Source organism: Peromyscus maniculatus, chromosome 11 (genome assembly GCF_049852395.1).
Source record: "Peromyscus maniculatus bairdii isolate BWxNUB_F1_BW_parent chromosome 11, HU_Pman_BW_mat_3.1, whole genome shotgun sequence".
Classification (NCBI taxonomy): Eukaryota; Metazoa; Chordata; class Mammalia; order Rodentia; family Cricetidae; genus Peromyscus; species Peromyscus maniculatus.
Genome location: NC_134862.1, coordinates 41,515,963 through 41,538,816, shown reverse-complemented (window position 1 = coordinate 41,538,816; position 22,854 = coordinate 41,515,963). Strand labels below are relative to the sequence as shown.

General features: G+C 56.2%; 1 protein-coding gene across 8 annotated transcripts; it reads right to left on the bottom strand.

Annotated features, from left to right (window-relative positions):
• Positions 1–1,798: 1,798 nt before the first annotated feature.
• On the bottom strand, positions 1,799–22,758 carry Slc45a3 (solute carrier family 45 member 3). Of its 8 annotated transcripts, none has more exons than XM_006988820.4 (5): positions 22,609–22,758; positions 7,787–8,181; positions 6,391–7,176; positions 5,587–5,852; positions 1,799–3,532 (listed from the first exon to the last, which is right to left on the bottom strand). In XM_006988820.4, the coding sequence occupies exons 2-5, from the start codon at positions 7,956–7,958 to the stop codon at positions 3,083–3,085; spliced, it is 1,674 nt and encodes a 557-aa protein (XP_006988882.2). In that variant the 5' UTR covers positions 7,959–8,181; positions 22,609–22,758; the 3' UTR covers positions 1,799–3,082. The 8 variants fall into 8 exon arrangements, with proteins under 8 accessions (XP_006988882.2, XP_042114045.2, XP_076403470.1 ...); XM_042258111.2 differs by having other exon boundaries at positions 22,632–22,710; XM_076547355.1 differs by lacking the exon at positions 22,609–22,758 and adding an exon at positions 16,493–17,767.
• Between the last annotated feature and the right edge of the window lie 96 nt (positions 22,759–22,854).

Below are 22,854 nucleotides of genomic sequence, written 5' to 3'. Positions count from 1 at the left end.
GTAGGGCAGTGATAGAGCACTTGCCCTGAATGCCCAAGGCCCTGGGTTCAATTCCCAGCACCACAAAAAGAAAGAGGAGCCACCTTAAGAGCCACCAAGGAAACAGCCAGCCCAAGGCAAGGTGGACAATACTGCAGGAAAAGCCTACCGCTCTTAAATGGCAGTTTAAAAATAAAAAGAGGGGACACTCAGGAATGCAGTATACGAGATAATAAAGCAACCAAAGCAATGTCTATAAACGGAGGCCTTATTCAAACTAACCGCCTTGGTCACTGTTCTCCTGCCGTGAAGAGACACCACGGCCACGGCAACTCTTATAAAGAAAAGCTTTATCTTATACCTGGGGTTTGCTTACAGCTTCAGAGGTTTAGTCCATCATCATCATGGCACGCGGGCAGACATGGCGCTTGAGGAGTGGCTGAAGATTCTACATCCAGATTTGCAGGCAGCAGGAAGAAAGCCACACACGGCCTGGCTTGAGCTTCTGAAACCTCAAAGCTCCCTTCCATGCCCCCCCACCCCCAGTGACATACTTCGTCCAACAAGGCCACGCCTACTCCAACAAGGTCACCTCTCCTAATCCCTCTCAAGTAGTGCCACTCCACGATGGCTAAGCTTTCAGATCTATGAGCTCTGGGGGCCGTTCTATTCAATCCACCACACCAAAGAACAGCAAGAAAAGACTCCTTTGGCAGCTGGGGAAACCTGTACATGATCTGAATACTTAGTAATTAGTCTGTGCTTCGTTGGATAACACGGCATTATGGTCAAGTAGTTAAACAGTCTATTTTTAAAATTGTGTGTGTGCACATGCGGGTGCCTGCCGAGGCGGAATAAAGGGTGTTCAACCCCCTTCAGCGGGAGTTACAGGAGCTTGTGGATGGGGGGGGGGGAACGGAAGTCCGATTCTCTGGCAGAGCAGCCAGTGCTCTCAGCCACTGAGCCATCTCTCCAGTGAAGTCCTACTTTTTTAGGGCTACATACCAAAGTTTTATAGGTGAGACAAAATGGTCCGGCATAGGATTTTTAAAATAACCCCTGGAGAGGGGCTGGAACAAATAGCAGGGTTTGAGCTGTGAAGCTGGGCTCTGGGCATACCAGACACGCTACTCAGGCTGTTTGACGATTTTCAGTTAAGTTAAATAATACGGAGAAGACTTTATTTGGATTTTATTATTGTTTGTGTGTACCACATGTGTGTGTCTGTGTAGAGAGGACGTCTGAGGGGTGTCAGGTCCCCTGGAGCTGGTGTTGCAGGCAGTTTTGAGCTGCCCGATACAGGTGCTGGGCATTGAACTAGGGTCCTCTGCAAGAACAGGATGTGCACTTACCAACTGGGCCATCTCTCCTCCAGCCCCATAGAAAACGTTTTCAGAAGTCCAATGAGCCCTTTCGTGGGGATTCATGGTTGACCACTCTAGAGTGTCAGGGGCAGGAAGGCCAGTCGGGTAGGTGAGCTCAGAGAAGGCAAGGCAGGAAGGCCTGAACTTGACCGGAGGCCAGAGTGAAACTATGATGTGCCAGGATGCTGTTACGCACCCCACTGCTGAAACTCTGCCCCACGTGCCAGCTACACTCGAGTGTCCTCTCTGTGACTGCTCCATCTTCTGTGACCCTTTTGAGAGAGACGGTTCCTACCCCCACTCCCATACGCCTGTACCTGGGTGATGGGCCATGGTGCCCTCTGCTGGCCGCAAATGGAACTGAAGCTGCCTAAGCTAAGAGTCCCCAGGAACCGAGAGACACTGATTTCAGCACGGACCCCCTTCCCGCTCAGAAAAGACAAACACACACCAAGTAAACATATAAGAAGCTTTTAATTTCATCACCATAAACATTATACTCTGATTTCTCACATACAGTATAAAATATTTACTCTGCTAAATAAATAAGACACAACATTATTGCAATCAGCACTGAAATCCACCCCCTAGACAAGAGCTCCTTGGCTCTGGCAGGGAGTAGTCCTGAGTTGGTGTGAAATTCCCCAGGCTGTGACAGATATGCCCCAGAGGCTGTGATGGGCTGAGGCCTAAGGAACCACATTTGTGCTTAGGGTTCAGCAAGCCCCACATAGAGATCATGGAGCCAGTGGACAGAGTTGGAAGGGCAATGGCTTCATGGGTCCTGTCGTATGGGGGGGGGGGGAGAGTCAGGGGGCCAAGCTGGGGGGGGAGTCAGGGCCAAGCTGGGGCAAGAGAAAAGGGGGACTTGGTATGCTGTAGAGACCTTGAGCCCCACTTCAGTTTCCCTCAATGCCCAGCCTTGAGTGGGGACAGCTCCGGGCTCTCAATTAGGGTGAATAGATTGCCCAAGGGACTGGGCTGGATATTTGGGGGACGATATCTATCACCCTAGAAGAGGAGTCTGGCAGTTATCAGCTATTTTAGGGGGAACCAGTTCTTGGAGATCCCACCCTGCTCGACCTCCTAGGCACAACATAAAAAGGCTGGGAATGAATTTTACTTCTAATGTGTTAAATAAATAAATTAAATATTTAAAGGCCTGTGTCTCCATGAGGGCAACACAAGAGGCCAACAAGCCGAGCCACTTCCCGAAACAGGTGCGGGTGAGGGACGCAGCAGAAGGGCAGTGCTGTGGACCACGGGGTTTCACCTTGTCTGTTCGGGCTCCTCCCTCCAACCTCCGTCCTGTCGAACCGTGTGGAGGAGAGGGTCCCACGAGAAACTCCCGTGCAAGAGCAAAAGCGGCCGAATCTGGACAAGGGACTCACTGGGAAGTTCCTTCGGGTCCCCAGATCCTTCCGTGGCGACTCAACCAGGAGGTGAGCTGTTAACTCTGAGCCTTGGTAACGCACCGGTACAAACTGCATTTGCATCCCTGCAGGACTTCAGACGGACGGATACCCACGCGAGAAGCCGCCAGGGGGCGCCCGCCGGACTCTAAAGCCAGACGAGCTGGAAGTCCCAGCTTCGGTCTGTGCAACTATACACCTCACCGCCATAGGGTGGCAGCAGAGAGCTACACCACCTAGGCAACGACACAGACCCGGAGAGGCCAGCTTAGCAGCCCTGGGGGGCCCAAGAGGCCGACCCTTTCTCCTCAATGCCTTAACAGCACTCTACACAGAGTATTTGGCCAAATCGTTCTTGTCAAACACTACCTGTGTAGCAAAGTAAATGGCGACCAGACCCAAGCCTGCCGCTGACACCATGTAGGCAGTAACCGAACGGCTCAGCTGGACGATGGAGCCCATGAACAGGGATGGAGCCACCTGGGACAGCAGGAAGGCGCTGTCCAGGATGGCAAGGTCCAGGCAGATGCCCCGCCCAGTAACAACCTTGGCCTCGGGCGGCTCACCCACCACCACTCGCATGGAGACGTCGCAGGCAGAGGCCGCGCAGAGTGCAGGTGGGGGCACCAGGAGGCTGCTGCTGCTGCTGCCGCTGCCAGGGCCCACGTGTCCATTGGGGAAGGGAGCTCCCGGCTTAGGGCCTGGCAAGAAGCTGGTTGTCTGGCTGTCCTCACTGCTACCACCTCCAGCGTCCCCTCGGTATTTGGGCAGGAACACCTGAGTTGGGGGCGGGGGGGGGGGGGGAGAGGGGGCGCACAAAAAAGGAAACAAAGATAAGTGGATTTGAGAACAGTTCCTCACTGCCTCTGACCCAGGGGCTCTAAGAAACCAGGCCACTGGCTTTCAAAAAAAACCAAAAAACTCCGAAACCTGGGGAGACCCTACGTACTGTGGCTCTAAGCAGAACCCCCAAATTTGAGGCCTGAAGTCTCTTTTAGCTTTTCTTAGAATAGATAAGAAGTCAGCGGGGTTGGGGATTTAGCTCAGTGGTAGAGCGCTTGCCTAGCAAGCGCAGGCCCTGGGTTCGATCCTCAGCTGGGGGGTGGGGAAGAAGCCAGCAAACTCCAACCTACAGGTTGAGAATAGCTCAGGAAGACTGGGACAGACAGAAGCAAGACACAAAACCCAACAAGACGCTCCTAAAGCCCCAAGTCCCACGCAGGCGACCTCACACCCCCTTCTGCACACCCCTCTACTGGGACATAGGAAGTCTTCACTGTCCTGTTCCTCCTCTAGGGTCCAGGCCCAAGGTGAGGTCATCACTGTCCTGGCCTTTGACAAGAGCGAGCCCAGAAACTGGGCCTGCAGAAGGGAGAGGCATCAGGAAGGGCCATTTTGGTGACCCCCACAGCTCAGCTGCCTGACCCTGAAGCTTTTCAGGTCATCCCTACAGGCTGCCTGAGGCCAGAGTGCACGCGTCTGCCTGACCCCACCAACCCTGGGCCCCAGTGGCCTGGGGCCTCCTACTGAAGGACAAGCCGAGGCCTTATCCCACACTGGTCCTTGTGCCGGGCAGTGTCGAGCACAGAAATCGGTTGGGTTGGCTGCACCAGAGATCGGGGAGCTGGCAGCCGAGGCCGGGGAAGCTCACAACTCATCGACCCATCCCACAGCTCGGCAAGTGGCAAAGGACAGTCAGGCAGGCTGCAGGGCCAAGCCCATCTTCAAAAGGTGCCTCTCCGGACCCTTTTTTCCTGCTGACACCCAAGGACCGACCAGTGAGGCTGGACACTGGAGAGGTCCCCGGGGACACACACACACACGCTCCCCAGTCGAGAGGAGAGCTAGTTCTGGCATAACCACAAATACTCAAGCCCGATCTTTGGACAGCAGCTTTTAGAGCCCCGGCCCAGAGCTCCCAGAGAGCCAATAGAAGCCTGAGGACCCAGGTCCCCATTCCCAGCCCCTCTCTCCACACCCCTGCAAATTACCGCTGAGCAAACCAACCTACTAGCTGTGGCCAGGGGCCAGGTCTTTCCTAACTCTGAAAACCCTAGACGCAAAGGCCTGTAGTCTCCCCTACAACTTGTGCTCCGTAGGGTAGAGTTCTGAACCCAGGTCCTTAAGCCCAGCGAGGACAGGGCAGGGGACAGGGTGAGCGTGCCCTTTGGGTCAGGAGGCCTCCCACAGAGGGCCTTCTGCAGGGGCTGGTGAGTGTTGGCCCAACAAGGAGCCAGGCCTCCCCAGTTTATCGCTCAGGCAAACAAAAGTCAGTATGCCAGGCTCAGATAGGCACTGAGGGGATTGAGGGAGAGGATGGAGGCCAAGGAGGAGAGCGGGAGAGGTGGGGACGGGGACAGAGACACACACAGAGGATTAGAAGGGAATCTGGAAAGAGGGGCAGGGAGAAGCCTTCTCCATCCTCCAGCAAGCAGGATACAGATGGGTCACAATCCTCTCTAAAAGAATCCCGAAGGCCAGGCTACTCCCACTGCCCTCTGCTGCAGCCACATGCCAGGGACCCACACCCTACCTCTGGATACAGTAATACGGCCCAGAATAGAGGACTTCCGTTGTATGCTTGTTCTCCAGGATTCCTAGTGAGGGGCTCATCTGCACTTCCTGCCATCATCCACTCAAATGCTTTCTAATTCTAAAAGCCAGGAAGTCATTCCTAGAATCTAATCTACACTTCTTCGGCAGCTGGAGCCTCTGACCCCGGCTGTCCTCTCCGGTCAGAGAAAGCCAAGCCTCTCCTTACATCCCTCGTCGGACACCGCATCCTGACCGGCTCAGCCAGCCCCCACCCCGGTTCCTGACCACTGGAGTACCTGTTTCTCACGGTGGTAGAGGGAGGCCAGCGTGTAAGGCAGGATCTGCAAGGCCGAGAAGGTGAAGCCGGTGAGGGCAGCCGAAGCCGTTACCACGACCACGCTGTGCGACAGGCACGTGGCACCAGCAGCCAGAGGGAAGGCCATCACGCTAGCCAGATAGACGGCCCGTGTGCCAAACCGCTGCACCAGCCTGTCCATGACCAGGGAGAAGAGCAGGGAGATGGCGCACTGCAGGAAGAGCCCCAGGCTGCCCATGCGAATGCCTGCGGGTAGGGAAGAAGTAGGGGATAAGGACCCTACGCCATCGGGGGGGAGGAGCCAGAGACGAGTGGCCATAGAACCCGCCGCGCCCCGCGCCCCTCCGGGGCCCCTCCCCACCTGCCCACAACAATGGGCTCTAGATTGTGACTAGTGAATGTGGCCAGAGCTGTTGGCTAAGGGCAGAGGACGATGTTCTAAGGAAGAGGTTCAAGGTGGTGTGAGGGAGGAGGGGGTGAGGAGCACAAGATGGCCCCACAGTGGCTCCAGGACGGCTCCGTGGAATGCTGGAACTAGAAGGCGGGGTGAGCTTCTGGGAAAGTAAGGCAGGGAGCACCAGGCTCCGTGGGAATGGAGCTGCATAGACTTAGAGGCCCTGGGGAGACCACAAGGATAGTAGCCACATCCATGAGCTGGGGCACGCAGATGGGTCCTTTCTCTGTTACTGAGGGGGGGGGGGGGACCGTGAGCATCTCCCAACCCTGGCCTGCCTGTCCTCTGCAGGGCAGCACCCACCCACAGCAGCTGGCTAGAAAGACTCACCTTCATCATAGTGTCTCCGGGCCTCGGTGCCTGGCTCAGCTCTTGGTATGCCCTGGTACAGCCCCTCGCCCACAAAGTCTGTGTAGAACAGCGTGAAGGTCATGAGCGCCATCCAGCTGCACAGCTCGGCCACAAAGAGTCGGCGCAGGGTGCGAGGCATGCGGCAGCACAGCTGGTGTAGCCGGGGAAACAGGGTGCCCAGATTCCGGAGAGCCAGGCCCAGCCGGCATGGGCAGCAGCGGGAAGCCACGGCGGGGACCGACAGCCCTTCTGCTGGCTCAGGGGGGCCCAGGACGGCCTCCTCGGCCACGAAGAGAGTGGCTGCCACGCAGGCGAGAAAGATGAGGGTGAGGAGGCCAAAGAGGCATTCTTCCTGAGTGCCCAGGTAGGGCGCCAGGGCGCTGGTGTCCCAGTCAATGGCAGGTAAGAGGTAGCCCAGGCAGCCCCCGAGGCTGATCATGAAGGCATAGACCGAGAAGGCTTGGCGGCAGTGGTCCGGGTCCCGGAAGAGGTCGGAGAGCAAGGCCTCCAGGGGAGTGAAGCACACCTGACCGCAGAAGTCCAGCAGCCCCACTCCCAAGATCAGCAGGGCCAACTCCAGCGGCCTGGTGTCTGGGCACAGCAGCCCTGCCAGCCAGCCCGCCCTTGGGATGAGAAAGAGGCTTAGCAGGACGCCCAGGGACAGAGCCCAGATGAAGGGCCTCCGGCGGCCATAGCGTCCACGCCACTGGTCACTGGCTGAGCCGAGGAGTGGGACAGAGACCAGGCCCAGCACTGGGCCAATGCCTGCAAGGGGAAAGAGCACCAGTCAGGGGTCAGGACGAGGGAGGTGGGCACAACATGTCACGCTGCGGCAAGACACTCAGCTTTCACAGGGACGCGGCTCCTCTCGGTATAGTGTGTTGTAAACACCTTGCTTTCAGATGAGGAAATGGTGGCAGGCACGCAGCCCCTGGGTAGCCATACTTATGCACAGACACAGGTCTGCTGCGGGTTAGAAGCAGGGTTTCAACAAACAACCAGAACCCAGAGCCTGCGCCATCCTCTCCTCGAAGAAGGGAAGCCACAAGGGTAACCACTTGCCTTCTGTGGCTCTTGCTCAGTTTGCTCACCACATCAGAAACCCACACGGCCTGTCCTGTGCCCAGAAAGGAGAACCCTGACTGGGAAACCACGGTGAAGTCCCAATTCTACTGAGTAGCGGGGGCACACCACCCGGGCTAAATAAGACCAATCTAGTCTTCCCTTTCCTTGTGTGTCAAGTGGAATGTCCCCAAGGGCTGTGAGATGTAGATGAGAACAGGGAATGTCTCCACCACTCCCCAGGCAAGAGAACTGTTGCCCACAGCCCAGATGCATGCACCAGAGCAGGAGGAGAGAAGGTGGAGCGACTCACCCAACACCATGGTCATGAACTTCTCCTCTACCCCTACTTCCAGCAGAAGGGGCGGCACATAGGTAATGCCGGCTGCCAGGCACACCTCCAGGCCAAAGGTCAGCAGGTTGACCAGCAGGAGCTGGGCTTTCCGATGCCGCAGCAGACGGCTGGCCCACAGCCTCTGGACCATGATGGACAGGGCAGTTAGGGCTCTGGGGCTATTCACATACTCCACAGCTGCTTGGGCTCAGCCCTGCCGTGGCGTCTCCTCCTCGCCACCACCAACTTCCTACGATTCAGCCAGACTCCCATTTCTGCCAGCCCTCGGGTGCCGGTGCAGCATTTCATCCCACGATAAACACCGGTCACCGTCTAGTGCCTTGATGGGGACACATCTTCTCACCAGCCAGATCCTAGAAAGGCAAGACAGTCGGTCACAGTCACATGAAATGTTGGGTCCTGGGCCCCGGGGCAGGTCTCCGGCATTTGCTTCACATTCTCTGAGTCCTGCTCGTTTGCAGGCCACTGAGGTAGCCCTACGCTCTGCCCTGACCAGCCCCTTTGCCAGGAGGTTCGTGTTAACATTAGTCTAGCACTGATACAATTAATAAGAGAAAGTGACATTTGAACGTCAGCACATCCCAAGGCCAAGCCGATGTCATCTGCTCTCTTCGGAAGCATCTCTGCTACTGCTCTTTCTGGAGACACTCAGGGCTGGCTCCCAAGGTAGCCCTGGACACCCCCTGCCAGGCTCAACTCGTTTGCTTTTCTGTCCAGCTTCCCGAGATGGGCCACTCAATGCTTGTCAAAAGTGACAGTCCTAGAGCTGAGAGGTGGCTCCGTGGGCAAAGTGTTTCCTGTGCACACATGAGGCGCTGAGTTTGGATTTTTAGCGAGGCATGGTACTCCTTATCTGTAACCCTAGGGCTGGGACGACCCAGGGCCAGACACGGGACGTGGGCAGACACGGGACGACCCCAGGGCCAGACAGAGGAGTCTGGGAGCCCCAGCTTCAGTGGGAGACCTGGTCCCAGAAAATAAGGTGGAGAGCAATTTGATTGGACATTTGATTATCAAGAGGAGAGGACATTGGATTATCAATCTCTGGCTGTTGCATACACCGATACACATGAACGTGAACAAGTACCCCCCCACACACAAATATTTCCAGGCTGGGGGGCAGGGGGGCGGGCAGGGGCAGCGGCTCAGTTGGCCAAGTGCCTGATACAAAACCATAAAGATCTGAATTCCGATTCCCAGCACCATGTAAAATCCAGTGTGGCGACACTTGTCTAGAACCCTGGTGCTGGGGTGGAGTCTGGCAGGCGGCTGTAACCCATTGGCCAGCCAGTCTAGGCAACTGGTGAGCTCCAAGTTCAATGACAGACTCTGCCTTAAAGAAAAAAAAAAATGGAGCGTCAAGGAAGACATCCACCACTAGTTAACCTCTGGCCTCCACTCCAACCAGAACATACAGTACTCACATAATTATGTGCATGTAACCTGTTAATGGAAACACATGAACTATGAACCAAAGACTGAAGGGCCCCCAGCTGGATCAGGCCCTCTGAATAGGTGAGACAGTTGATTGGCTTGATCAGTTTGGGAGGCATTTAGGCAGTGGGACCAAGTCCTGTGCTCATTCCATGAGTTGGCTGTTTGAAACCAGGAACTTATGCAGGGACACTTGGCTCAGTCTGGGAGGAAGGGACTGGACCTCCCTGGACTGAGTCTACCAAGTCGATCACAGTCCTCGGGGGAGGACTTGTCCTGGAGGAGATGGGAATGGAGGGTGGGCTGGGGGTAAGGGGAGGGCGTGGGAGGGGGGAGAATAGGGGAACCCATGGCTGATATGTAGAACTGAATGGTATTGTAAAATAAAAAATATATATCACAAAAAAAAAAAAAAAAAAAAAAATAACTTTTGAGCCGGGCGGTGGTGGCACACGCCTTTAATCCCAGCACTTGGGATTAAAAAAAAAAAAAAAAAAAGTAAAACCCAGCAGCACTTCCTCTTCTCTCCCTCCAGGCCCTGAGCCATGTCACACTGTAACCCCCACGCCCCGGGACGGGGACAAGAGGGGAGAAGATACAGTTCCTTAAGAGGGGTTTCAATCTGTCGCTGAGACACAAAGTTCCTCTTGGTGAGCCTAAGCCCCAAGAGTTTTCCCTCAGGTTCATTGTTCACAGGAGGCAGGGGACAGAGAGAGCCATCTATTACTGCCCAACTGTCCCAAGCAGCTGGGACACCAGCCTCACAGCATGGGATCCTAGATCTCAGCCATTCGCATTAATTAGGAGCCTCTGAGGTGAGGCCAGTGAGCCCTGAGCTAGTGGATGCCGCCACTTCCTAGCTGGCCTCTGGCCTCGGCTCACACAAGCCGGTGCATACAGCACAAGAGTTCCTGGGTCCACTGGGTAAGGAACTGTCAAGTCTAGCTCCCCAGCAGGCACCCCTGTTGCCTGTGATGAAACTAGGGCATGGTGGGTAGTCCCACAGTCCCACCACTTGGAATACTGAAGCAGGGGGATCATCAATTTGAGGCCAGCCTGAACTACAAAGTGAGCCCCTACATTACAGGAGGAGGGACTGAGTGTCACTCAGTGGTCGAGTGTCGGAGCCCACCGGGTTTCCCAGAGGCTGTACCCAGCAGGACTGCACGGGAGGTTGACTGGACCACGGGCCTAGGCACCAGGGGTTTGTGAGGGTCTAACTAGCAAGGGGGAGGTCTTTTGCTCCACCCCTTGGCACTGTTATAAACAGACCTTTGGAATAAAGTTCTGGGCCAGTGGATAAGGATCCAGGGCCACCGAGTCTATCCTGTGTTTTCTCTCTGTTTCTTTACTCTCTATTTCTAACTCAGTCTCTTATCCCTCAATCCTCATGAGTTCCTGGGATAAATAAAAAGTGTGGGGGCTGGTCCCCCACAGTAGAGTACCTGCCTAACACATGCAAAGCCTTGGGTTCCACCCTGAAGCAGGGACGGGGACACACACACACCACACACACACACACACACACACACACACACACACACACACACACAGTTTTTAAAGACAGAAAGGGAAAAGTTTCAAATGGGCATCAAAATGTACTAAGAGACCGAGGGCAGGCCCTGGTGAGGAACGCTAAGAGCCTGCCAACCTGCATTTATCCTAAAAGAGGAGCTAATCCTAAAACTCCTCACTAATCAACCCTATAAATGTTGCTGAAGAGGCTACTCCTTATGGGGAGGGCGAGGCGGCTGCGGCTCCCTCCAGACAACGCTCTGCCAGCTTCACCAGCTCGTGATAAAAGGCACTCCATCTTCTTTTATCTTCTCCACTAACATCAGGCCCGGGGAGGGGGCGGGGTCCACAAAGCATGTAGTAGGTACTAAGCTGTGTCTCAGAGAGTCCAGACACCATCTACCTGAGGAAGGTCGTTCCCCTCCACATTGGCCCTCTAGGGTTCAGCTGCTGAAGACTAGGAAATACAGGACTTGAGATAAATCTGAGCACCTGGCAGCTCCCTCCCCAAAGTCCCTACACTTTGGTAAGGGGTAGGGCTCCTAAGAGGGCGGCGTAAAAAAAAGGAAGATAAAATACTGACCCACACGGTCCTAAAGCGGAGGCACTGGACAGTCGTCGGCATTAGCTGGGCTACCGTGGGTTCAACTTGACCCCTGCCCTTCCCTAGTGATCCTTCCCAGCCTGGAGGGGCAGGGTCTGGGCTAGAAGACTTCTAGCCATTTCTCCTCCCCACCCTTGGCCTGGGAGGGACTGGGCACTCTCCAGCACTGGGTTTAAGAGACCTGGTCCTCCTTGAGCAAACAGAGACTTTGCCAGACCCAACCTCACCCATAAACCTGCTCTGGCTCTCCAAGCCCTGCTTTTTCCATTAGCCAGGTCACTCCACCTGCCATCCCCCCCCCCTCCCCCGAGGCCGCTCTCCCCTCAGCCCTCTCTCGACACCTTTGTGAGTGGGAGCGGGGAGCCCATGGGCCACAGGAAAACAGAACACGCATTTCCCCGTCCTCCTACAGGCAGCAGCTCCTGAGCTAGGGTGCTTCTCGGCACCCCACCCCCAGAGATTCTCTACCTGGTCTCCGGGGTCTGGACCAGGGTTCACACGATTCATGGAAATGAGTGGGGTGGCAGATAGGCAGGTTCCCAGGCCCCTCCCTCTGTCCACACAGTCTCTGCCCTGGAAGGAGACACTCTCGACAGCCCAACTTTTCTGAGCCCAGAATTATCCAAGGAATTCTAAGCCCAAAGAACCTCCTCATCCAAGCCCTACTTTCTCTGTAGACCAGGCTAGGCTGGCCTCGAACTCACAGAGATCCGCCTGCCTCTGCCTCCCGAGTGCTGGATTTAAAGGCGCGTGCCACCACCGCCACCTGGCTCAAAGCCCTACTTTCTTATCCCCAATGCCCCACCCTCCTCAACTGCCTCCCTGCTCTAGGTCTGCCAACCCTATTGCAGACCCCCCCCCCCCCATGCACTGACTGGAGCTTTCAGAATCACCCGCAGGGCCCTCTGCCTTCGGTACTGAGACAGAAACCCAGTACCAGTTCTGATGGCACCACCAGAGCGTGCCCTCATCCGAGCTGGAAAGGGACAGGTTGAGGCTGCCCCTCGCGGTCTGGGCTCCTCGTCCTCCTGGCGTTAGAGAACGCGGGCAGGGTCTAACTCTCCCCATTCCCTTCCGGTCTCAGAGACTTTCAGAGTTTTTCCTCACTACTTCTGGAGCGCTTGGTCTGCCACACAGAAGATCAACCGGCGGAGCCAGCTGCTCACCTGGAGAGGGGGTGGTGGCGGGGGAGGAAGGCCGGCCAGGTCACGGGAGGAAGGACAAGCATGAGCAGCCTTGCGGGTACGGATGTTCTTCTCAAGCTTCAAACTTCTCCCCTCTTCCCCCTCCTCCTCCTCCTCTTCCCCCTCCTCCTCCGTGGGTTCTCATGGCCCAACAGCTAGAAAGCCAGAAGAAACCATTCGGACCCTTCGGAGAACCCTTCATGGAACTCTCCCCCAAACCCTCCTCCTTCCTCATCCCTATGGGGATCAGAATTAAATCCTGGGAAGGCAGGGTGGGGGCGTCAGGGAACTGGACTCTAACGACTCTATGAACCTAAGATGGAGCACCAAGCCCCAAGGCAGGCAACTCTTGGACGCACACCCCAGCAAGCCCAGAGACCCGGGAAATGTGTATTTCAAGGAAGGCATGGACACGGCAGAGGTGTGTGTTTAAAGGATGGGAAGCTTCCAGTCGTCCTCCCACACACACCTCAGGTAGGCACAGCCAGCACCCCAGTGGGGGCCCAGATCGATCCTACTGGCCCAGAATGCCTCCACCCCCCAGCAGGCAGCCTAGGGAAGTGAAACTGAGTCACAGGAACAAACTTGCCCTGAACTTTGTCCAAAACTCAAAAAGACAGACTGGAGGCCAGCACAGGAAAGTGACCCAAGCGAGCCCTGTGTCCTTCATGGCTCAGTAAGGGAAGGGAGGATCAGAGGCCACATAAAGAGGCCTTTGAGGGCTTTCAAAGGGGCTCCTGCCACCCCACAAGGCTGAGGTGGAGCAGGGGGAGCAGATACCCTCTGCTGACAGAGGCCACAGCCAGCAGAGTCTGGGGACAGGCCCCGCCCCGCCACTGTCAGCAAGTCTATGGCCTCTTTATGCACGCTAGAGTCCCCACACCCCGCCCAGGCACATCAAACGGCCTCAGCCCCCACACTGACCCCGCGGGCTCTGCGACCCTGTGTCCTCCCTTCACACTGACAAAGAGGGCTGCTTTCTCACAGACTGGGTTCCTCTGGCGCCTCGGAACACGCGTCTCCATCCTTCACCACAATCCACGGTCCTTCCCGGGGAGAGAAACCTGGTTGGTAGGGAGTGTCTCGCATCCAGGCAGAGCCGAAGAAAGGGGGTCCATCACCCCAGTTCAACCTCCCCGGCCCACTCCAGGCAAGGCCAGGGTGAAAGAGCGTGGGGACCCCTGCTCCTCCACACTGGACTAGAGTCAGTACTTTGTTTCACATTGAGCAGACCCTCGAGGCTGGCAGTAAGAAGATGACCCTCTGGGGTATGAGTGTGTTCCGGTGCAATACCCCTAACTGCCCGTACCCTTGCCTCAGTCCCAGGAGACCAATGCTCTGAGCCTTGCCTAATAAACTCGGTGCTCGGCACTCCTAAAGAGCGGCTGCATCCTCGTGGGAGCCCCACAAGGAAACTTGCAGACACCTTAAAACACACACACACACACACACACACACACACACACACACACACACACACACACACGGTCCTTGAGGCAGGGAGCTTGCTCTTTAGAACCCTTTCTTACAGACCCTGCACAGGTGCTGTGGAAATTTCTACCTGGACTTCTGGGAGGGGGGGAATACAGCATGGAACCATTGATCTTTTATACCTCCCAACCTACCACTCAGTCTTTGGCTTTCTGGGACCAATTATTTCCAAACGGGGAGGGTCCCTGTTTATCCTTTGTCCCACTCGAGAAAAACTCCACAGCGACTGCACTACCTCCCAGGCATCTGAGGGCCCCCCTCACGAGGCAACCTCTCCACTTCGAGGGAATTCTAACAAAGAACGCGGGCTGGGCAGAGGGAAGGGGGACCCAGCCCCACCCTGGGCAGGTTCCTCAGCTCCTGCCTCCCCCGTGGCTGGGAGGCCAGGGATTTAGAGTTCACCCTGCTGAGCTGCCTTTTCTTCCGTCAGACTGGAAGCCTTCTGCTCAGCAGCTTGTCAGAGAGAGTGGGGGGCTGCCGGCCGGGACACAAAGGGGGATTAGGGAGAAACCTCTGGGCCCGCGGAGTAATCCATCAAACTCTCCCCCGCTGCCAGCTCCGGCCCCTTCCCACTCAGTTCCCCTTCCAGCTGCTGCCCCCCCCCCCAACTCCTCCTGCCCCAGAGTCCTGTCACAACGGGGCAGCAAAGAGAATCCCAGGCCCTGGGGGGGCAGCGGGGGGCACCCCAGAGACACTGGGAAAAGGGCAACGGCCCCCCTCCCCCCGCTCGCTCGAAATGTGTGAAAACCCAACAGGTGGCGGTGGCACGAAGGAGCGCTGCTTTTGTTGCGGCGTCTAAGAGGCCTGTGCAGCTTCGGAAGGAAACAAATGCCTGCCGGGGGCTGGGGGAAGGGAGGGGGGCGGGAAGGGGCAGCAAGCAGGCCCTGGAGCCAGCCCTGAGCTCCCCTCCCCTCCCCTCCCCTCCCCTCTCCAATCTAGTGACCGCAGCGCCCGGGCTGGCCTGAACCTCACCTTGGCCAGCAGTCAGTCCTGGACAGCCTGAGCCGGGGCGGCGGCACCCCTGAGGTCCCCTGGTGACAGTCAACACACACACACATGCATTTGTCTCCAGGCACCTGGGCCTCCCAACCAGACTTGGTCGCGGACAACAGCTGCCACCCACCGTCACACTGCGTGCGCCCGCCATACCAGGACAAGCAGCAGTCGGCTACCCGGAACCCTCTGCCACCCCTGGGGCTGGACATTGGAACCTTGGCAGGTCCCACGGTTGTGATCAAGCTTTTGGGGTCGGGTGGGGGAGGTCAGCTGGACCCGGGTGTGATGCCGGTTTCCGCCTGTTTGTGGCGTGACCTACTGAGCCTTAGTTTCCACATGTAGTTCCTAATTGCAGTCAGCCTGTGTGACTGCCACATGCACGACAATGCCCCCTTCCAATCAGTTTACTCGGCCAGCCACTGGGTGATAGGGGTCCAATCAGCATGTCCTTTTCACAGAAGACCTTAACAGCACTGACCTCAGGCTGCAGGTAGGGCTCAGTGGTAGAGAGCTTGCCTAGCATGCAGAATGTTCTGGAATTCCATCCTTAGCACCACAAAAACAAAAACAAAAAACAAACAAACAAAAAACCCTACAAACCAACAACTTCGAAGCCACGTGAGAAGGAGGATATGAAGGGCCCTTGGTGGAGGGAACTTGGGAGAGGCTCTCTCCCGTCCTAACACAGTGGTTGAGAAGATCAATTCTGCTTTTCTCCTCAGCCTCCCCTCTCCCCATCTACAAGGCCTCTTACCAGATCCCAGCAGCCCCCAGGGGCAGGAGGAATGTCAAGAATGTAAACGCCTTCCCAGGTGCTGGCCCCAACAGGTGAGGCGAGGTCAGTGCCACAGATCTGCTGCAGAGGGGACGCCTGTCCCATGGTTACCAGACAGTTGTTTCCATCCACAGGGACAACGATGACAATAGTTGGCCCTACCAACTGCCCAGGGGACATTTAGCACATTCCAGGAGCCCGGCAGACCTTTAGGTCTACCGTACCGAGTTGGTATTTCACAAGAAGGAAACTTCAGTGGAGAGCTTAACACCTCCAACCAAGGTTGAAAAACTAAAACCAGGAACTCTGCAACCATTCCAAAATTCTGGAGAACACTTTGAACTGCGAACCAGAAAGACGTAGCCCTACTTCGGCAACATTGGTAGCTACTTAACACAGTAAGTACCGGGTTACACTGAGAAAGGGTATAGCCATGTCACCACCCCAGGACTCAGTTTCCATACCTGTAAAACGAGAGCTAATCTCCTGTCTAAGGTGTACGGTTAGGTGACCCAGCACCTGTCCTGAGCCTCCTCGGGTAGGGTGAGCTCAGGGCAGGTGTCCCCTGACGAGGCCACAGGGCGTGAGGGAGGGGCTTGTCACAGCCAGCCTTCCCCAGTGAGTCAGGGAGGTGGAGAGGGAAAGACTTCCCCAGCTGCACTTACCACATCGGCCCTGCCCACACACTGCTAACCAGCACGGTGCCCAGGTCAGAAGTCACCTGAAATGCAGCCGAGTAAGCAGGGCATCCGGGACGGAACTGCCCCTTCCCCTCCTCTCTCCTGGAGCGGGACTCTGTTTCTGGCAGAAATTAGTAACTAAATTCTTCCTCTTCTTGGTCCACAATAAAAGCAGGGTGCCAAAAGAATCCTGAAGTCCTCTGCAGAGGAGGAAGAGAACCTGGAAGTCATGGGGGGTGGGGGGTCTCTGCAGAGTCTCGAGGCCACTCAGAAGTCCCCTCTCACTCTTCCAGAGCGTCTGCAAAGTGAAACTTCAACAGTCTTTCTCTCAGTGAACTTGACACCTGCCAGTCAGCCAGGCCAGCCTGGGCAGCTCTTCCCAGGGTGTACACAGCCAATCTGAGTCCCTCCCTTAGCCTGGCCTCTTTCTGGAGGTGAGGAACACAGGAAAGAGGCCAGGGGCCGAGCATTTGGGTCAAGTGCACAGCTGAGCAGAGCCCTGGGTGGAGTGCTCCAACAAGGTGCTAGCCCAGGTCTGGGTGCCCTGACTCCAGGGCTGCAGATCTGATGGTCTCTATCTGCCCTGATATACTCAGGTCTGTGACCAGCCTATCTGTGATGAGAGGGATCTGGGCCAGCCAGTTCTGGGGAAGTGTAGTCTCAAAGATGAGAACCACACCTGTAATCCTAGCCTTAGGGGGGCCGAGAAGAAGACTACGGGTTTGTGACCAGCCTGGGCTACACGGCAAGACCCTGTCTCAAAAAGAGATAACACAAAATTGCCAGGTATAGTGGTACACATTTTTAGTCCCAGCAGAGGCAGATGGATCTCTATGAGTCTGAGGCCAGCCTGGTCTTCATGGTAAGTTCTAGGCTACCCAGGGCTACCCAGTGAGATCCTATCTCAAAAACAAAGCAGGCAGATGATCTACTTCAGTGGGGAAAGTTCATATGGCTTATATTTGATCCCAAGACCAGAAAAACAAAAACAAAAAACAAAACAAAACAACAACAACAAAAAACCAGCCATTCAGCTGAACAAGGTTGAGAACAGATCTCAAAAAAGAATATTAAGAAGCCAGGTACCCACCCTTCGAAGTATACCTCAATATGAAACCTAAGCACCCCTAAAGAAATGTCAGAGAGAGTGGTCGCAGTACCCGCCTTTAATCTCAACAGAGGCAGGAGGATCTCTGTGAGTTTGAGGCCAGCCTGGTCTACAGAGTGAGATCCAACACAGCCAGGGCTACACAGAGAAACCCTGACTGGGGGTGGGGGGGGGGAGGGGAGAGAGAAAGAAAAGGAAAGGAAGAAAAGAAATGTCTAAGAGACCTACGATGTGCCCATCGGCCCTCCCAGAGCCAGTTATCTACCATCCCCGCCGCACCAGTAAAAGTGATGGAGGTACAGAAATGACTGCTCATAGCTCTGCTTGGCAGGAGAAAGCGCAATCCGTGTGGGGCTAGGGTGGTGTGAGCGCTAAGACACAGGCCAGCCAGTAGGGGGCGTGGTCCTGTCAACGTCAAGGCTTCCTGGAGGAAGTGGACCTGTGGCTGAGTCACGAGAGGTAAGCAGGTGCTGCAGCCGCACACAAAGAGAGCCTGGGATTTCCAAACACACCCACCCCTCCTACTGGCCCCTCTCCAGTCAGGTACACAGGAAAGAACATGAGAACCAAAGCCACACAACTGGGTTCTGATCTCAGATCCGGCTCTCAGATCGGTGTGTCCTAGATGTCGGTCGGTCACACCTCCTCGGGCCCAAGACAAGGGAATTCACTGCCACTTGGCTGGCTTTCACTTCCAGCTATTTCCCTCTTCTGGACAGCCTCTGCCCTTTGCCTGAACCCTCTCCAGCTCAAGTCCTACACCTAATCCTCCAGGGCTCCCCGAACCCCAAGATGTCATGTTCTCTCTCTCTCCCAACTCTGCTACAACTAAGGCACGAGGCCAGATTCTTCTGCATTTGGTCCTGGTTTGCCCCATCCCATGGCACCCTCCCTGTGTAGTTGAGACCGTTAGAAGCAGAACACAGCCCAGGCCCTGAGGGTCCAGAAGGCAGACCAAGGCAGGAATCTTTTGATTGGACCAGGGAGCCCAGGAGTCAGCCAGGGCCACACTCAGGTATCTGGGTGCACAGATCTCCGGCATCAGGAATCTACATGGCTGCATCCCTACAGTGACGAAGTGCTCTAGCGTGGACACTATTTGCTAGCTCAAAGTACACTTGTGATTAGAGATTTGGGGGTGCTGACAGGACTCTGGGGGAGAGGAACCGCTGTTTGGGGGGCTGGCTGGTCCTGAGGGTATCCTTTCTGGCTGGGCATTCAGCCTGGCCTGGGTTTGATAAACTGCCTTCTTCATTCTGACTTGTCCCAGCCCCCCAGAGAAAGTGATGTCCCGAGTCAGGAGAAGAAGAACAAACATTTTTTGAGTTATCTGGTCTGTGAGATTTTGCTGACATATGAGTTACAGCTAATTCCCACCACAACCTTGCAGGGTGACCAGAATCTCACTCTACAGAGAAATCAAGCCAACAGTGTAGGCAGGACATCTCCAACCTCAGAATTAAAGACTCCCCACCTCAGCCCCCCAGGGGAGGAGGAAGAAACACAGAGCATGCACCAGAACACGGGATTAAACAGGTAATTCTGGCCAAAGATCAGGACACTGATATGCCTCTGTCACTGCCCCTGCCCCCTCAGGCAACACCCAATACACTACACAAAGCTCAGAACTCCAGCTCTGTTGCAGGGAGTCAAGTGGCATCAGCATTTGAGACGCTGGGCCTGGTACCAACTGGTCCAGCCTCCACACGTACTGTCCAGCAAACAGGGCACTGGCTTTTCAAAGGAAGTCAGGCTGGGAGGGCGAATTCAAGGACCCAATGCAAGCCTAGAGAGCTAGGCTGGGCTTTCCTGGTGGATGCCAGAGTGTGGCCTGAAAGACCCCAACGGCTGGAGAGAGACGGAGGAGTCCTCACCTCAGGGCGTCCTCCCCACACGGTCTTCCTAAAATAACATGTAACCTATCTACACAGAAGGCTCTTAACCTTTCTGGGCATATATTCACCCCCTGTCCCGCGCAGTGCCCTCCTCCAGCCTGTGAGTATACTCTTGGGAGGGAGGGAGGCAGGCAGCGGTTTCTGCACTAATCATAGCCACATCAGGAAGAACAGAGAGGGGAAGAGACCAAGATGGCCACCCAGTCTTGGTTTGGTCTTTGCACCAGACCCAAAATTCACCTGCCAATGTGCTGCTGGCGGCTTACGTGTGGTTATATATGGTGACTGTCTAAGAAACCAGTTTCTAAGTTAATCCATGGTGACTGCCTCCACTCTAGCCGAACAGCAGCAGCTGGCATTTATCAGGCTCTCCATAAGCAGCCACTCTGCTCAGAGGTTTACCTGGAGCCCTCCCCTTAATCCCAAAATCCTGGAGGGCAGGTCCTGGTACGCTTGGCTTGCAGAGAAGGCATAATCAGGAGGCCAATAACTCGCTGTGGAGGAAATGGGATTCGATCCACATGCTAGAGCCAAGTCTCTCAGTGACCTGAACACATTTCCCAAAGCCCAGGAGATCCTGTCCCCAAAGAAGTCTAAAACAGTATCTTTTAAAAATAAATAAATAAAAAGAGCAAGACCCATGCTGGTCATGGTGGTGTACACTTATAATCTCAGCATTAGGGGGAGCTCAGGACAGTTTTGAGTTCAAGAGCAGCCTGAGCTACATAGACACCAGCACACGCACACACACACACACACACCACAACCAGCAGGGCCCCCAAGAGTCTCAAACCAGGTTCTGTAGACCATCCAGACACAGATGATAAATATAAGTTAAGACTAACATTTATTGAGCATTTACTACATTTCAGACATATAACAAAATGGGTTTTGTTTGTTTTGAGGGGGTTTTGTTTGTTTCAGACAGGGTCTCACATAAATCAAGTTGGTGTGGCGCTCATTATGTAGACGAGACTGGCCTTGAACTCCTAATCCACTCGCTTCTGCCTCCCAAGTGAGCTGAGATTACAGGTGTTGGCCATCAGGCTGGGCTAAAGACACACAGTTCAATTCTATCTGCGTTGTGGGGTGAAGCTGTATGTTTGGACTGTGCATCTCTTCGTTAGTGTTGTTTGTATCTGTTGTGATTCACTTCAAGAACAAAGCTGCACCAGGGGCAGGGGCATCATCGGCCCCACCTGGCAGCAAGGCTGGAAAGTCAGCACAACCTGCAGGCTAGTGGAGCTTAGCCAGTGAGGCGAACAGGCCATGGAACAGCCGCCTTCCTGGCCGGCTGTGTTCTCATCCCTGACGCGCTACAAGGGTTCAATGGTCCGGAGGTTCCCACCTGAAATCAGCCTTGCTTCCAATGACCTGGAACTCCTCCACCCCACCTTCCTGCCGTTGGCTGTCCCCAGGGCTCTGCCTCGGCTCCGTTCCAGCTCGGGACCAGCACACATCTTCTCACAGTCCAGCAGCCTGCAGGGCCTAGTGGACCACCCAGAGACCTTGTCCAGTACCTCCTCCTGCTCCCTCAGGGTTACTCAGAGAACCAGGAAGGACAGTGGGTTTCACCCTCCGCCCCAAAAGTGCATAGGGAAGCTCCCCTTGGCAAAGACCCTGGCGGGGGCCTGGATGTCCACAGCTGGATTGTTATCTTTTAGACTCACCCAGTGAGTCAAGCTCCATTTTCTGGGCACTTTTCGTACAATCTTGCTTCCAGGACAGCCCTGGAGCTGGGGCTGGCGGGAGATAAGGAAGGAATGAAGGGATGAAATGGGTCCAACTTTAGAAGGGCCGGAGGCTTCAAACCATGTCCCACTTACTCCCTAGGACATGGTGTTCTGTGAGGCTCCAAGGCTTCCTGTGCGCCATACAGCCAGCTCTTGGACCCTTCTCTTTCCAGCTCCACTTGTCAACCTGTTCCCCTACGCCTTAGGCACGTGGGCCCACACCGAAGCCGCCACTCTGGGAAAGGGATTGTGCTGCATGCTTGGCAGACAGAGCTCACACCTCACCCTCACTCCTGAGTAAAGTTTCCAGGAGTCCAGCAAGAGTCATTCTGAGCCCGGTGTCTAAGCCTTGCCCGGCTGCAAAGCCCTAATTAGGCTATTCCAAGTTCAGCTTAGCTGAGGAGATAGGGTCTGTCACAGCTGAACATCAAGTTCTCTCCAAGTACCCACCGGACCACACTCCTCCTACCTCCAACTCAGACTCCCGGGGAAAGAGGAAGCATCGGGTACCCCGTGGCCTTGGACGAGTCAAGTGCGTGTCATGAAGGAGGGGGCTGAGTCGGAGGTCAAGGGAGAAAGTAGTCACAGGGCTCCCTGGAGGGGAGCGGAGACCAGGGGAGGGCTGAGCCTGCAGGCTCCTGGGGCTTCTCCACCGGGCGTGCTACCGCCCGCCTAGCGCTTTCTAGAACCGCAGAATTCTCCCCATCCCCACCTGAGCCTCGGGACACAGGAGCCACAGCCGGCGCTGCTTTCGGAGGGCAACGGAGGCAGAGAAGGGGGGGGGGGGGAGCACAGGATCGCGCGTGTGCACATACACTCACTAATCCAGCCTCAACTCCACCAAAGCCTTGCCCCAATTCCACGGCCACGCAAGTTACGTCCCCCTTCTGTCCCCGACCACGGCCCCCAGCTGGAGCCCCCCCTTCTCGGACTCCCCGAAGTGCGGTCTGTGCGCGCCACGGGTGACTCATCTGCCCCTCTCGGGCGCAGCCCCGACAAGGGAAGAAATAAACGCAACTTTCCAAAGAAAACTCTGCAGCGGGAGGCTGCAGCAGGGGCGGCCGGCCCTCCGCCGGCCTGGCCCGGGACTCCACGGCCCCGATCCCGCCCTCCGCGCGCGGCCCCGGGACAGCGGGCGCCGCAGCTCAGCGCTCCCGGAGGAAGCGCACTCGGCGCGGACGCGAGCGGGCGGGCGGGCGCCCGCCCTGGGCACCGGGCCGCCAGGGGCCGCGCCCTCCCCACGAGCCTCCTCTCGCGCAGGGCCGGGACGCCACGGCGCGGCCCCATCCCGCGGGGCGCAGGACGCCACCGCCGAGCGTGGCCACCCGCGCGCTCCTGTCCCACCGGGAGCGGCCCCTCCCCTACCTGGCGGGGCGCGCGGCTGTCACCTGGGGGCTGGCGCGTGCAAGCTCGGACCCCTGCCTCCTCAACGCGCGCCAGCGGGCGGCTTTTAAATCTCCAGGTTACTCGGTGGGGGGAAGAGAGCATGCGCGCTGGGGCTGCCAGGAGGGGGGCGGGGCGAGGCGGGTCGGAGGTGGGGGGTGCTGGGAGGGGATGGCGGGGTGGGGCCGGTCCCCAAGGGAAGAAAGCGGGTGGGGGAGAAAGCAGTCT